General features: G+C 38.8%; 1 protein-coding gene across 4 annotated transcripts in view; it reads right to left on the reverse strand.

Moving 5' to 3' along the window:
• NHLRC3 (NHL repeat containing 3) overlaps positions 1–16,901 on the reverse strand; it is a 59,314-nt gene extending 42,413 nt beyond the window's left edge. For 2 of the 4 annotated variants that reach the window (XM_038573163.1, XM_038573161.1), the window contains exons 1-7: positions 16,601–16,901; positions 15,998–16,150; positions 15,538–15,685; positions 13,074–13,274; positions 10,903–10,994; positions 7,866–7,978; positions 6,679–6,876 (exon numbers count right to left, since the gene is read on the reverse strand). In XM_038573163.1, coding sequence (XP_038429091.1) covers positions 6,679–6,876; positions 7,866–7,978; positions 10,903–10,994; positions 13,074–13,274; positions 15,538–15,685; positions 15,998–16,150; positions 16,601–16,684 — 989 coding nt within the window. In that variant the 5' untranslated portion in view covers positions 16,685–16,901. Of the gene's footprint in view, positions 1–6,466; positions 6,877–7,865; positions 7,979–10,902; positions 10,995–13,073; positions 13,275–15,537; positions 15,686–15,997; positions 16,151–16,600 lie in introns of those variants that run through there. The other 2 variants (XM_038573162.1, XM_038573164.1) reach the window with 2 other exon arrangements.
• Between the last annotated feature and the right edge of the window lie 383 nt (positions 16,902–17,284).

Here is a 17,284-nt window from a genome sequence, read left to right on the forward strand (position 1 = left end):
CTTTTCTCTATGCCACCAAAAACTAATTTGAAATGTGGAAAAAGGAGCTCCTGGGTCGATCAGTTGGTTAAGCACGGACTCTTAATTTTGGCTCAGGCCATGATCTCAGAGACATGAGACTGAGCCCCAGATTGGGTTCTGCACCTGTGTGTGGAGACTGCTCAAGATTCTCTCTCTCCCTCTCCCTCTGTTCCCCACCCCGCACTCTGTGCTCTCTCTCAAAAAAAGGGGGAGGGGAATCCTACTCTAACAGCTACAACTAATAAATGCATAGAATAAATTTGATACAGGTATCTAAAATATGTCTCAAAAGAAATGCATAGAATCTAAATTGAAAAAAAAAAGTAAAATCTTATTATAGGACATAAAATAAGACATAAAAGCAGAGTAACTTATTTTCCTGGATGCAGAATCTGAAAACCATAAAAATTATCCTTTCCAAACTAATGCAGGTTAATTTAATACTGAATTTCTTAGGAATGCTTTTTATCTGTAAAAAGATACCCAACTACTACAGTGGCTTAAGTAACTAAAATGTTTAACTATCTTTCATAAAAAAATCTGGAGAAAGGAATTACCAGGCCAGGACAGTGGTTCCCCAATCGTAAAAACCAGCCTCGTTCTTTCTGCCTTCCTTAAGAATGTTGGTTTTTCACTTGCAGGTGGCTGCTGCAACACTTGAGTGTTCACTCAAGTTCAGGTTGGGGAAGAAGGGAGAAGGCAGTGGTGCTAAGTATACCTATCTTTTTTTTTTTTTTTTTTTAAATCAAAAAAGCAAATGATTCTTCAGAAATCTCCCAGGAGGTTTCCATTTCTGTTGTACTGGCCAGAACCATATCATGTCATTATGCTTAGATGCTAATAAGCTGAGAAAGCAAGCACCTACCTTCCAGTCTTCAAGGTTGTGTAAGGTAAGGAAGAAGGTTGAGGATGGGTACTTAGCCAACCAAGTGTTAATATTTCACAAATTCTAGTCAGAAGCTCACTTTTTCATTCAAACAGTTCTGTTTTCCAAAGTAGAATGTATACTCCAGAAAAGGAGTCTTTACCTTGCTCACCACCATATTCCTGGTACCTAACACGCAGTCATCTGTTGCATGACTAAATAGCCTTAGTGCCAAATGAAAACATGTTTTTTTAAAAGTGGCCATTCTAAATGATAGATGACTTAGTGTATGACAACTATTATCTTTAGTTTTCAACAATGGGACTAAACACAGAATCATACAATAGGGAAAGTCATCTAGTCTCACCATCTTCCCAGTGTAAGAATTTCTGCCCAAAGGTGGCACGGTTTCCCATCTTTGGCTTACATACTACAAAAAAAGGTGTGGTGAGTGCTTACTGTGTGTCAGGGACTGGGTGTAATGTGCTTTATGCACGATCTCATTTCTATTCACAACGGTCCCATGAGGAAAATACTATCATTTTCATTTCACAAAAGAAAAATGGTGCAGTCTCAAAACAACACAGCAAGTAAGTGGCAGGGCCTAGATTAGAACCCCGGTTAACCGACCTCCAGATTTCAAGTTCTGAATCACTGAACTTTACCACTTCCAATATGAACACAGTCTGTTCCATTGCTAAACAGCTTTTTTGCTAGAATGTTCTTATACTAAGCTGGACCATTTGGCCACACTATTATTTCTACTCATTATCTTCATTCTGGAGGAAAGCTCAATAAGTCTCTTCATAATCCTATATGATCACTCTTTGAAGGTCTCAGAATTATTTCCAAACACCATGTTATTTTGGTCAACTGCTTTTGGATTAAAGTCTATCTGTAGGATTCTCTTTTAAATGTAGCATCCAAAAGGAAACTCAACACCACAAACCTGTTTACCAGGGTCAGAGGCTATATTACAGGAGCTAAAAAACAGGTTGCCCCAAGATGAGCCACTTTACCATATATTACATGCAAGCAAAATTAAATCATATCAATATAATTTCACTGTTTACAATGGAAGAAACAAAAGTTTCAAAAAGTGCTATTTTTCATTGCTCATATTCTCAGTTCTTATATACAAAAGGAATATCTACAGGTCATCAAATGTCTAAGGATTAATTTATAAACTCATGAATTCTATGCCTAAGTGTCTGGTGGAGAAATTATTTAGCCTCTCTAAATTTTTCTTATTTATAAAAGAGTCAGCAACCACAAGACAAAATTGTTTAAAAGAAACAAGAAGGGGGCAACCCAGGTGGCTCAGCGGTTTAGCCCCGCTTCAGCCCAGGGTGTGATCTTGGAGACCTGGGATCAAGTCCCACTTCGGGCTCCCTGCATGGAGCCTGCTTCTCCCTCTGCCTGTGTCTCGCTTCTCTCTCTCTCACTGGTCTCTCATGAATAAATGAATAAAATCTTAAAAAAAAAATCTAGTAAGGAAAAAAGGAATAATTCTCTGTTAATATGAATGCATTTTCTATTGTACTATATTCATATTCAGGTTGTAGTTTAAAATGTATTATTCACTTCTGGCTATTAGACTGGCTTTTATTGGGACGCCTGGGTGGTTCAGTGGTCTTTGGCTCAGGGCGCGATCCTGGAGTCCCGGGATAGAGTCCCACATTGGGCTCCCTGCATGGAGCCTGCTTCTCTCTCTGCCCATGTCTCTGCCTCACTCTGTCTGTCTCTCATGAATAAATAAACAAAATCTTAAAAAAAAAAAAAAAAAAAAAAAAAGACTGGCTTTTATTGAAAGGCTCTTCTTGGTTTTGTTCTTTTAAACATGAAAATGGCCAATTAAACAGTAAAAATTCCCAGTAACCCTTAGAAAATATGTCACCTATAAGCTAATTTCCTCAAGACATACAAGCTAAAGAAAAAGAAGAAAACTTAAAAGTATGGTTTACCTCAATTTTTAAAAAATTCAAAGTATAAAGAAGGCCCACAGACGGTTTCAAGAAATGCTTATAAGCAGGACTCTACTGCCCTCTTTTGTAGCAAGAATGAAACACAATGCAAGTGCCAAATAGGGCACTTTCTAGGATGAACTGAAAGGAAATACACTTTGGGGCTTGTTTTCCCAGATAGATGGTCAACTACTAGGCAGGGAATACCTGCCTAAATCCCTTCACGAATTTGTTTTGTATGTCTTTGTTGAATAAATCAATCTGACTTATTCTGATTTTTCTAAACGTTTTTTTGATTATTGCTGAAACTTTAGAGTCAAGAGTAAAATGAAGTCATACATTCAGGATACTTTTTTTTTTTTAATGATTCTAATGGATTTGGTGAGCCAAAGGAGCAAAAATCTAGACAGTTTCCAGTTGTTGTGTAGGCTATCCAAAATATGCTGCTTTCAAATCCAGTGTTTAAAATGAACAAGGCCTCCGGAAGATGCAGCACTGCTCAAGGCAGGGCGAGATGGACTGGGAGAACACTACGGGCAGCGACAATAGGACACCGAGGCTCCTAGTCAGCCCCACGCCGGCAGGACCTGCACTGTGTGAGCGGTGCGGCCAAGTGCCTCAGTGTCAGAAATGCATAATGAACAACTGCGATCTCACTAAATAAAATAAAATAATATAATATAAAATAAAATTAAATAAATAAATAAATAAATAAATAAATAAATAAATAAATAAAATGAACAAGGGTGGGGCAGCTCGGTAGCTCAGGTCATGATCCCAGGGTTCTGGGATGGAGCCCCATACATCTTGCTCCTGCTCCGTGGGGAGTCTGCTTCTCCCTCTGGCCCACCCTCTCCCCCTGCTTGTGCTCTCTTCTCTTTCTCGCAAATAAATAAATAAAATCTTTGAAAAATAATTAAAAATACAACCAACAAAGCCAAAACAAAAATTGGGACTTGAGTGCCTTTATTTAGTGTGACAGTCACATTGTTTGAAGCAGTCTTTTAAGTGATCTAAGCACAAATTATATAGGTCTTCTTAGTTTACCTTCAGATTGCACACAGGTTTTCTCTGAGGACAAACATTCCATTGTAGAAACCCCATGTCACACTGGAAGTCAGGAAGATACCTCCAGGCTTCAGTCTTCTAATTTAGAAGCCATCCCCTCCCCAACAGCCACCTCCACCACCACACACAAACACCCCAATAGATCTAGAAAGCAGACACATAAAAAGGTTCTATTTCCAATGCAAAAACATATGGAGTTAGTTAGTATCACTAGCATTTATACCTACCCCCCATCTCAACACCCAGGCTGTTTTTGGTCTTCTAAGAAACCTCTCACAAAATGTGCTTCAGCCTACACTTTATGTGCCAACGAAGGAGGATATTCTCTCAGCGCCAACCTGTGATTTCAGGATTGCTGAAATTATTCAGTGGAGTAAGAAGTTAAAAGCTGCTTTTATGGGCAGCCTGGGTAGGCTCAGCGGTTTAGCACTGCCTTCGGCCCGGGGTGTGATCCTGGAGTCCTGGGATCGGGTCCCACGTCAGGCTCCCTGCATGGAGCCTGCTTTTCCCTCTCCCTGTGTCTCTGCCTCTCTCTCTCATGAATAAATAAATAAAACCTTTAGAAAAAAAACCCTGCTTTTATAAACAATAAAATCAAAATTAAACAGAAAGCCAGATAATACTGCCTTTTTCTTTCCAAAAATTTAATTTGTATCTTCAAAATGAAAATACATTTTCTCATTTAACCAATTAATCCAAAGGGGGAAAAATGAAATATTATGAACACAGGAATACTAATAAACACTTCAAGCAAAGTTTATAGTCACAAAATTTTCAGCAAGTTTTATAAGAATCTGTATAAAACGAAGTTAAATATAACACTTTTGAAACAATGAGATCAGTTTACTAACCTGCATTCCTGAGACATTTGTACTTCCTGTCCTGGCTTAAAAACAAAACAAAAACCCTCAAATCACTTTCCTTTATCCAAATAAATTTACTATATTGGCTAAGCTGCATAAAGTTATGAGGATAAGTTTTGAAAAAAGCAATAAGGGCAAAATTAAGGCAAACTTGATAGTTGTTATCAGGTAAATCGCACATTTAGAAGGATCTTTGTTAAGAATTTCTGCCTTTAAAATACTCGAAACTGTATTATTTCAAACAGCACATTGGTATCTGTCATACATCTGATCATAACAGCATTCCTGGAGGAGGAAAGACAATGATGTTCTCATTTCACTAAAAAGAAAAACTAAGATGACTCACTTAGGATCAGAGAGCTTGACCAGCGGCACAAACACACTTATCAAAGGCCTTGGAACAGGGTAAAGTTTCCTGCTGGTTGATTTACCTTCCAAACTGCATCAAGATATGATCCAAGGATCAAAACAGTTTGAATTCCCTGAGGTATATGCAAAACAGACTGCAGCCATAATGGGTGTTGACGAAAGTCAGCTCAAGACTTCTCACATGCTACATGATTTGCAGTACAAGACTAGGATAGGGAGGGAGATGGATATAAGAAAAGGGAGGAATGATCATCCTACAGTCAGGTTCAACTAAAACCCCAAAACAAACTGGAAAGATGGTCTTTTCTGGGAAGCAAATATTAAAACCAAAGGGGTAGAGAGACCTAGAATGTTAAGAAATTATTCATCTTAATAGTGCAAAGTATTCAGTACACATCCCCATATAAATAATTCTAAAGCTCCTTTGAGGTAGAAAGATGTTAGGAATGAACTGAGTTCATGTTTAACAAAAAGAAAAAAAGAGAAAGGAAAGAGGCACTGAAGAGAGGCCCTATTTTTAATGCTACCTTTAATAAAAACTATTGCAGTCTACACTTATAAAGATCCTTTTCAGTAAAGTACTTGAATGCCTATTGTTTTATCTCTACATTTAGAGGTTGAGATTAAGGATCTTACAGCTAAAGGACTCAAGCCAAGCTGGGCTCTTAAAAGAAAGCCTACCAAAGTTCCTAGCAAGCTTATAACTTTTTACAACTTGTCCACTTGGACCCCCTTGTTTTTCCCTCTTCTGTTTCTCAAGCTGGGGCTCAAATTAACTTTACTGGCAAAATCTCCAGAATCCTCTCCATCAGAAGTAATGTTGCTACTTCCAAAAGTCCTGCTACACATAAGCCTTGCTGTCATTGTGTTCCATCAGTGTGCACACTTATCTCCCCACTAAACTAGAAGCTACTGAAAAGGCACACAAAGATAAATCCTGCTTCTTCATCTTTGAATCTTTAGGAGCTAGCATCCTGTGGTACACTTTCATCAAGAGTCCATCTGACTTGATCCCTCAAAATGTACATTTTATAGAAGGTGAACAAACTGGAAGTTTGTAGCTCTTCACGTGGAATTCAATACATCCTGCACAACCAGGTTTTATCCCTTTCCCTCTTCCTCCCAGAGAGAATGAGTTCTACCAGAGGCAAATTACCCAGGTTACAACCTTAGGCCCTTTTTCTGACCCCATTATTTTAGAATTGTATTTCCTTCATTAAAATATCCTTATGAAAAAAAAAAAAAAAAAAAAAAAAAAAAAAAAAAAAAATAAAATATCCTTATGTACTTACAAGTAAAACTAAGCCACAAGAATAGCAACAAAACATATAGCTTTTCATGATATACAAATTTCTTCATCACCAGGTCACAGAAAAATAAACATGTTCTTATGCTTGGACATTATTTGTCAGGACTTAACAATGATTTTGAAAATCTGAACTTCCACTTAAAAGATCTCCATGGAAAGAAACATTATGAACCGAATGAAAGAAAATAGCTATTCATAGGGACATATTTTTGTACTTGCTTTGCTCCAATTTCTGCTACATAGATCGCTCCAGTCTTCCCACTGACATCCAAGAGATGAGGTAACACTTGATCTGCTAGTTGGATTGTGCTTATCACAGAACAGTTGCCAATGCTTCCCACTGGGGGTGCTGCCACCAGTAAGAGCCTGCTAAGGTTCAGCTGGCCTATAATCACATACTTTCCATCAGGAGTAAATCTAAAGAGGAAAACGTTTTACAGAATAAATGTATGCAAAACCAATAAAAACTTTGACTTTCTCAACATTTATGTCCCTTATGGCGCTAAACAATAGGCACCTCTACTTGCTGAAGGTTGCTTTCAAGGAGGATTTAAAATCTGTCTAAATCTGCTGATGAGGGAATAGATTTGTGAGGACAGATGTAGCCAAATACCAGCTTAAACAACAAAAATAATAGTATGCGAGTACCACACAAAATGAAACTAACGCAGAGTCAGTGCTAGGCTGACACTGTAGACTCAAGATTTCTATTTTCATTCTGTGTTTAAAAATTCATCACATGTATCTCGAGGGTGAACGCTGTAGGAGGTGCAGCATATGTTATCTCTGTGACCTGGATCCCACAGCGCGCTGGGAGTTTCATTGCTTTTGCTCTGCTTGGGATTTAAAATACTATTATGTGTTCTCTGCATACTTGGTTCTGCCCCCTTTTCACTTGCTGAAAATTAGTAATATTTTAAACTTTCAGCTAGCTCTTCAGAGAAACTAGCATAAACCAAATAAAACAAGCATTTTTTTTTCTTTCAAGATTTTATTTTATTTTTCTTTCAAGATCAAGTACCTGGGTGACTCGGTTGAACGTCTGCCTTCAACTCAAGTCATGATCCCAGGGTCCTGGAATCGAGCCCCACATCAGGCTCACTACTCAGCGGAAAACCTGTCTTTCCCTCTCCCTCTGCCTGCCGCTCCCCCTGCTTATGTCCTTTCTCTCTCTGTGACAAATAAGTAATTTTTTTTTAAGATTTTTTGAAATTACAGTTAGTTAACATGTAGTGTAGTATTAGTTTCTGGGGAGAATTTAGTGATCTATCACTGGCATATAACACCCAGTGCTCATTACAACAAGTGCTTTCCTTAATGACCATTACAAACTAGCCCAGCGCGCGCCCCCCTCCCCGCCACCACCTAATAAAACAATCATTTTAAAAGAAGAAGAAAAAAATTACCTGACTGAAGAAGGTCCCTCTTCTGTGAAACAATTATCCCATGCTCCTAACCACTCCCCGGTGTCTTTATCAAATACTTGAATTCTTTTATTTCCTCGGTCAGCAACCCACACCTGAGAAACCATAAAAATTTTTCTTGGAAAAGATCCACGTCATAATAAGAAAGAAAACAGAAGGGGGAGAGAGGAGGGATGAATGTTTATTTTCATTAGTTTCAGACACATCATCTTAGTACTTAGAGGACCCCAAAGAAGAAGGTATTAAAAGCCCTATCTTCAGACAGGAAATTAAAGTTTGAAGCAAGCTTACAATATGTAGGACAGCCACTTATGGCCACTTCTCTTAACTCAAAGCCCATACACTCGGTCTACTCTAATAAACATCTGAATAACTAAAAAATGAGGGTCTTCCGTTATGATTCAGAAGATTAGCACAGCACTGAGAGGAAACAGAATCCATTCATTCCTCCAGCAAGCATTCTCTATCCCACTGAGTACTGCCAACCTGTCAGTTCTTGGGTTAGGTTAGAAGACAAAAACAAAGAAATGCAACCTTGCTCCTTAGGAGCTCAGGCTAGGTGGAAGCCAGGTGTTCATTCCCATTGCAGGTATCACTAAACATCTCCCTGCTATTTACCAGGTGCCAAGTTACTGAAAGAGGATGCTTAGAAGATTTTAGTAGCATCTAAAGAATATAGGCTAACAACAGGTTTAATTTAGTTTTGCTATAGGCTGAAATGAGTTACTAAGGAAAGCAGACTCACTCTAAGTGACATTCCATGTACCACATTTGATGAATGCAACCTATGGCATATATACAGTGAAATGAGTTTAGGATGTGAGGCTAGGATTGTAGAGGGGTATGTACAAATGGACTGGACATGTGGGCCAGCCCTGCAGACCTTTACCTCCTCCTTTCAGGATCTTTAGATTTCTTGGGTTTGTGGATTCAGGGACTATTTTTTCAAAGCAATCCTGACTATGTATTTGTCAATGCCTGTGAGTTTAAGTAGCCACTAAATTCATCTATAATAAGAAACAAATAAAGACTCACTGTATCACTTCAGAAAAGTTGTTCCCTAAGTAAGGTAATTACTCAAGACCTTTCTCTGGCATGATTCTTAGGAAGGATGATGGATTTCCTCAAAGATTTTGGGATTACTGTCTTAGATGAGTGATCAAGGAAGAAATACTGTTTAGACGCTACGATTGAATAATATTTTAGACTTAGTATTATCTTTTCTACTGAACATATCTTGATTATGAGAAATCTTGTTTAAGAAACAATAGCAGCGGTGCCTGAATGGCCCATCAGGTTAACCAACTTGAGACTTTGGCTCAGGTCCTGATTTCAGGGTTGTGAATTGAAAACCCCTGGTCGGGCACCACGCTCAACAAAAAGTCTGCTTGAGTCTCTTTCTCCCTCTCCCTCTACCCCTTTCCCAACTTGCACATGCTTATGTGCTCTCAAATAAATAAGTAAATCTTAAAAAAAATAACAAGTTCAGCTCTGAAACTAATTAACTTTTCATATAGGGCTGGGGTGATGACTAAATGAGTTAATTAGGTAAAATACGCTGAATGCCATTGACTGTCGTTAAAACACTCGTGTGTGGAAATGAACACCCTCCTTTTTCAACATTCAGTAATGCCAGAGTATCCCCATCAAATGTTCTCCAAGGCTTCTCAAAAGGGCACTTATCACCATGGAGAATTTACCTGGATCCAGGTCTTGCCTGCTCAGAAACTTGATCTTACTCTTATTCCACGAAGGAAATAGTTAACGAGGGTCAGGAGGGTCCTGTGTTCAAAATCAGAATTCGAACTTTCTAGCTCCCCATTTCTAGACAAAATTCCCATGTTATCTTCCTATCTACATGGGAAATACTTGAAGATTTTATGATCGAAACATTCTCATTTTGTCTACATAGGAAGACAAATGACAATCAAAAGGTTGCTTGCTGAAACACAGAATCAAAAGTAGAAATGGATTAAACTTCTAACAATGTGAAGCCAAGATGGTCTGATGCATTGTGCAACAAGACATTTAGGCACTTAACGGTTACATATAAGGTAACTATGTACCAGACACCAAGATATAAAGCAAAAGAGATTCAGTACATGCCCTCATATAGCCTATGCTCTGCTAAGGGAGACAATTAATTGATTGTATTATAGCGTGATAGTTACTATAACAAGGAAATACAGGCTACTCTAGGAAAACAGAAGGAGAAACGAATATAAAACATTTTGGGTGGGGATCATAGGAAAGTAACCCCGAAGAAGTGATATATGTAGGCTTAAAGGCGTATAAAAGCAAGGAAGTAGTAGTGGATAGGGTGGAAAAAAAGAATGGGTTGAAATGGTCAGTTAAAGTTTTCTGTTCACCAGAGTGGAGCTAGTGAGAACAAAGTTGCCTGGCTGGCTCCGGTTTTCAAGCTGCCAAGATTAATCTCTCCCATTTCTCTTTTGATCAACATATTCCAGACTTAATTTAATTCTAAAATTAAAAATAGGATGCCTGGGTGGCTCAAGTGGTTGAGCATCTGCCTTTGGCTCAGGTTCTGATTCCGGGGTCCTGGGATTGAGTCCCACATCAGGCTCCGTGCAGGGAGCCTGATTCTCCCTCTGCCTATGTCTCTGCTTCTCTCTCATGAATAAATAAATAAATAAAATATTTTTTAAAAAATTAAATTAAATTAAAAATATATTCAAACACTCCTAGTAGTTTTCTTAACAGGAAAGCAACTCTTTTCTTTTACAGGTAACTTATATTCTATCCCAGTATTTGTTCCTTCTACCTTAAAGTGACCCAGGAAATCTATTTTGTTCACTTCTAAATATTCGGGAAACTCTCATCATTATAGGACCTAAACATTTACGAGTATGTGGGATACCCAGCCCCAGAGGAATTGCCCAGACACACCCAGACACACATAACATATGCAGATGTCCAGACACACATGTGCACCACGATCCATATATATAACCATACATTCAGACACACAGTCCCAGATACCATGACAGTGTATTTTTACCCGGTCAGTTGAATCAACTGTAACACTGTGAGGTATGTTGAACTTAGCAGGTCCCGTCCCACGTTCTCCATGTAGCCAAAGCACCATGAAGTCTGACAATGGCAAAAATAGTTGGTCAGAGCAACATATAGAATACCTTACATATTTGCATGTTTTTTGTCTTAAGTTGCAAACAAACTATTCAATTATACTCTCAATTGATTATGCTTTCCTGGCTTTCTGTTTATATACCAGTTTGCCTAATTCTTATGCTTTACCAAAACAAAACAAAACAAAACAAAACAAAACACAAAAAAAAAAAACCCTCTGTTTTAAGCAATTAATCGACTTCTTCACTATCTCCACTTGGGTTTCTCATCACTCAAAACTCTTTGTGGTTCATGTCAGTGTCTCCCTTCCCATCTATTGTGTTATTTGGTATTACAATTCCTGTGAACTTAAAAATTCACAACGTTTTTATAGTCTGTCTCCCTTCTTACTCCTATTGTAGGCCGAATTGTATCTCTACCCCAAAAGGTATATCCAAGTACAGGTACAGGAATATTCCTGTACCTGTGACTGTGACTTTATTGGTCATAGACTTTTGCAGACATATGAAGTTAGGGATCTTGTGATGAGATGATCCTGGATTCAGGGTGGACGCTAAATCCAATGACTAGTGTTCTCGTAAGAGAAAGGAGAAAGAGATCTGAGGCACAGAGACACAGAAAAAAAGGCCATTTGGAGACAGAGGCAGAGACTGGAGGTATGTTGCCACAAGCCAAGGAAAGTGCGGAACCATGGGAAGCTGGAAGAGGCAAAGAGGGAATGTCCCCTAGTGCCATTAGAGGGAGCAGGGAGGGCCTGCCCGATAGATTTCAGACTTCTGGATTTCAAAACTAGGAGAGGATAAAATTTCTCTTTACGCTATTAAGCTTCTTATAGCAGCCACAAGAAACCAATATACCTATCTATATCCAATCTGTCTCCTGAGTTTGGTTGTTTCCTTCATAGAATTTTTTTGATTCTTGCTTTATCTGCACTTTACCTCCCTTTAACTATCACCAACCAAACTCAGTTACTGAGTAATAAGCTGACTACATATCCTCCATGTATGAGTTTATGCTTTATCCAAATGACAGAGTTTACTGCAAATACATCCCAATACAGTATTTTGTCTTATAAAAACTCTGTAACACCACTTTCCTGCTACAAACCCTCAGACATTTTAAAGGCAAAATTATGGCAATGTGGTTCATGTCAGTGAATTCTTAGATAATCCTTTAAGAACATACCAGATCTTTTTTTTTTTTTTTACTATTCCAAAATTACATCCTAAGCTCTTTTCCTACAAGATTTACTAATTACCTGTAGACCTTTGAGTGATAGAGCCTTGTAAATGTTCCTCCCATTCCTCTTCTCCAACCAAAACCCATTTAGTTCAAGATCTACTTCCTTTATGGACGCTTGCCCTATTTCTCCAGTCAACAGTAATTTCTCCTTCTCCTAATTTTACTTTAACAGTCAATGCCATAGAGTAGCATTTAACTGCTTCATCTGAAATAGACCTGCACCTAGAATACTACTGAGAACACAGAGTACTAAATACAATGAAACTTTAGCTAATCAAACTGAAGGATATCTCAGCTCTGGGATGTCAAGTTCAGAAACTTCTCTTTCTTAACTGGATAGGATAACCACTTATTTCTTGAGCCCACTATAAATTCCCAAACTGCCTCCAGTTTAATTCAAAGGAAACATCTAAGTTTTGAAGAATAAGCAAGCATATTATCAGAATCATTTATTATTGGTCATCCAAAACATCCCACTTGAGCCTTTTAAACACAGCTTCATATATAATACAATATACAATAGTTATAGAGGGCCTGGGTAGCTCAGTCAGTTAAGTGTCCAACTCTAGATTGTGGCTTAGATCATTGATCTCAAAGGTCATGATATTGAGCCCTGTGTCAGGCTCCCTGGTGGGTGTGGAGCCTGCTGAGGATTCTCTCTCTCCCTCTCCCCCTTCCTTCTCCCTGGATCTCTCCCTTTCTCTGAATAAATAAATAAATAAAATTAAAAATACATATATACACACAGTCTATGGTTATAATATCATACCAAGTATCAAATAAATTTAATACATCCAACTTATTAAATAGCATTTTTAGGATACCATGCAAGCCACGTACCTTGCGACAATTTGATCAATCTGTTATTCAATCCTCCATCTCCATCCACAATGTAAATATCTCCTGTGTCCTCTACATATAATTCTGCAGGATTATCAAATTGCAGGGGATTCAAACCAGTGCCTTTTTTGCCTGGGGTACCCAAGACTTGAACAAGATCACCAAAGGAATTGTATTTTTTAATAGTATGACCGTAGGATCCTATAAAGATAAATATGCACACTTCACAAATATAACCCCTGTTTAAACATTCATGTTTTTCAAGTAAGCAGAGAGCAAGAATTTAATAGAATTGAAGAGTAATAAAAAGTTAATAGGCTCAGATAAACTAAACGCTGTATTTCACAAGCAATAGAGCTTCTTCATTAGTGACAACCAAATATCATGAATTAAAATTCAGGTACCTCAAAATAAGTAGATTCTAAATTCAAATAAATAAAACCAAAACAACTGGCTCATCATGTTAAATTATAGATACATCATTTTCTTCTGTAATTTTAAGTAAAACCTTGAATAAACATTCCTTGTAAAAAGAAATCAAGAAGGAACTGGAAAAGGAACTTACGTTTGAAAATCATTATTTCAGCTAATCATGTGCAGATCTCAAATTTTAGTAGATCAACAAAAAAGTTCATTATAATACAGATTTTTTTAAAACTACAATTTCTCCTTACAGAAACAAGTTCAATATTCAACCCATTAGTTTTTTTTCCTAAGAATAAATCTTTCCAAATCATTAGTATCTTCTCATTTATATCAAGACTTGAATTAAAATTATCTTACAAACAAAAATATAAAGTACGGTACTAATAATTAGGAAAAAACATAATGCAGTTAACAGAAACCAGCATGAAGGCATACCAAGGCCAAACTAACTGGTAGGCATGCAAAAGATAAACTGGATACAATGAACTCACTGGAAATAAAATGAAGCAATTTGCATTACAATTCTGGGAGCTTTGTACTGTCACTTTGTATTACTTAATAAACCTTGCTTTGCTGTCCACCAAAAAAAAAAAAAAAAAAAAAAGTATTTATTGTTATACCTTATTTGAATGCTTGAGAGAATTTGTAGCAACAATAAGAGAACAAAATATTATTAAAGGAAGCAACCGGAAAAAAAAAAAAAAAAAAAAAAGGAAGCAACCTTCAAAGTTTCTAAAGAGTTGGCAAAAGACATAAAACACCAGTATATAACATTGTTTTGTTTTGGTTTTGTTTTGTTTTGCTAAGGCTCATTTATAGCTACATTTTTATTTACAGGGGTATTGTTTCTTCAAAAAAAAGAGGAAGGAATATAAAAAATGCCTTCAGATCTGTGCATTAAAAAAGCCCATTAGTGGAAAGAATGAAGAGATCATGTCTGTTCTTTTTATTTCTGGGAACCAATGAAGTATTTTATTTAAAAAACGATCACATGAATGGAATAAATTAAAAAGTAAAGGCCCTTAACAGTGAATACTGGGGAAAAAAAAGAAGTGAAAATAGTCACATTTCATTACAATATTACACGGAACTCAGAGGTAATCAAGATTTTTAGTTTAACAGGAATCATATCACTCAAAATATATCTTGAAATAAATGGATCATTGGCTGAGGCTTAGAAATCTTTTGGGTTCTGAGAACAGATGGTAATGGCACCTCTAACAAAAACTGAGAGTTCATTAATTCCAAAATGGTATCTGAAATAGCCATAAATGAAGAAACAGGATGCCCTTTGAGCCATATATGTAACTGGGCTAAAGAATACTAGAAATACTGCCTTCAAGATCCCATTCATTCCTGAGTTCCTGAGATCATAATGCCAGGTTATCTCTGGTATTGTCTTATCTTGAGCCGCAAGAACATGCAAACAGCTGTCTCTGAAAACATCCAGAGCTATAAATCCAACTATGCTTACTTTGATTTGCAACACATTCTACTAGAAGTATTTGATGAAAAGATTTCAGACATGGTGCAGTAGGTAGGATTTCAGAAACAATAACACCAGCAGTTTCTGCAAATCCTACATTTTTGGCTGCAAAGCAGTCCTAGTTTTCTAGCACAATTTCTCTTGAAAGAGAACTGGTAAAGGAAAACAAGACAAAGACTCCATCCATTAACTTTTAGAGATTGCTATTTTTGGGGCTTTACTGAAGATGTTTAGAAGTTTAACCTGGGAAGAGCAACTGAGGCTTTAACAACTACAGTGATGATCCCTGCAAGGATGGTCTTGCAACTGATGTTTTAAAGAGGAAAAGTTCCTTGACAAGTTAAAGGAAAAATCATAATAATTACAGCCTTCTTTTTAAATGTTTTGACTCTACAGAAGTACACTATAGAGGTTTTCAGAAATGATCTCATATAAATCATTAAAGAAGTCAAAATTAGATTTAGCAACTCTTGATTTTAAAGCGTACAAGCAAGAACACGGGCAAAGATATGATTTCTAACAAGATAATTTAATAGATAGTACTACACATACCACTTCCTACATCCGTGATCCAGACAGACTGTTCATGTAGTGTACTGGCTGCAAATATACCATGAGGTGTGTCAACTGTATAATTCCAGGATCGTAGGAAATATCCATCCTCTGTGAACACTAATACCTTTGGGATGTTATCCCCTCTCTGAAGGTATATAAAAATAACTGCTTAGATAGGATCAGTTCTTAGAAAGTAGTCTTTATTTTGGTAGAGAGAAACAAAAATCAAAGGTTAATTGCAAAATTTAATGTTTAAAAAACGAGTTTCAAAACCTAACAGTATTAGTATCTACTACATTCAAAACCAAAGTATTTACTTACAACCAATTCCAAAGGAGAAACTTCACCATTAGCGTAACATAAACATATACGGTAACTTGGTACAGCAAAACAAGAAGAAATCGTTTCCTTGGTGTTTTTGTTTTGTTTTGTTTTTGTAAATCCCAATTTTACTAACCTGGGCTACGTAAACCAATCCGCTGAGGGAGTCAATTGCAACACAAAATGTTGTTCCAGTAAAGTATTCTGGACGCTTGGGCCAACCCACATCCAGCCGGTAAAGAATTTCCTTGGTTCTCCAGGAAATTTGAAAAGAAAATTTCCTTAAAACCTTCAAAAAAAAAAAAAAAAAAAAAAACAGAAGGTGAAGATTCAGTTTACTCTGTAGGTTAAGAAAAGAAAAAAAAAAACAAAAACAAAAAAAACCAAGTTAATTCTTAAGCACGCCTTGACAACGGACACAGAGCTGCTGAGACTGCTGGACGGAGAGGATTCGGAAGAAACGGATCTCTACGTCCAAAGACCAAAAGCGATCACAATACAAATCTGCAAATTATTTAAAGATTCGCTGGGATCTGGGGGAAAGCAAGCAAACCGGAAAACGGCGACGTATTCTATGCAAACTTTTTAACGCTAAGAGACCAAGCAAGCCGTGGCAGCTCCGCTCCTCTGCGGGTTGCGCACACAGGCCGGTGCGGGGCCGGGCCGCCACCGCCGCCCGGCAGCCTCTCAACAGAGCCATCCGCAGACCTGACGGGCATTTCCCCGCTGCCCGACTCACCGGGGCGCCCCCAAAACGCGAGTGCAAAACCAGTAGCGCAAGGAAGAAGCCAGCGCCGGCCGCGCAGACCCAGAATCTCGCCATGAGGACCCCGTACGGTCCGCCGGCGACTGGGGGCCACCGACAGCCTTAGGTTCACGCCTTCCTCGTGTACAGGGCGTCGGCCCCACCTCGGAGCCGGAGCTCCTGCCTCCAGCTCCGGCTCCCGGACGCGCGGGGCTCCAGGGCTAAACCCCCGCGAGAGAAAACCGGAACTCGGGCGGCGGCGGCGGCGGCGGCGGCGGCGGCGGCGGCGGCGGGAGCGCCCCGGGCCCACGCCCCCAGGTCACGTGGCTCGGGCTGACCCACCGACCGCCCCGCCCCGCCCCGCCCCGCCCCTTCCCTTCCCTGGGGGCGGTCCACGCGGCGGACTTCTCCGGGCCGCCAAAAATGCGGGCGTCCGTAGATATGCCTCAACCACCCGATGTCCATTTTTTAGAACTTCGGGTTGAAAAACCAAAATAGGGAGCACTCACCCCAGGGACCTGGAGATACTGTCCTTGCAGAGCGCCGTTCAAGCTCTGAGGACGATTCCAGCGGCGTCCGTTTCCGAGCGCCCAGGCATTCGCTGTGAACATCTACGTTCCCACAGCAGGACCCGTCCGCGGGCTGCCGGGAAACAGAGGCCCGGGGGTCGGCGCCGCG

This window comes from Canis lupus, chromosome 25 (genome assembly GCF_011100685.1).
Source record: "Canis lupus familiaris isolate Mischka breed German Shepherd chromosome 25, alternate assembly UU_Cfam_GSD_1.0, whole genome shotgun sequence".
Classification (NCBI taxonomy): Eukaryota; Metazoa; Chordata; class Mammalia; order Carnivora; family Canidae; genus Canis; species Canis lupus.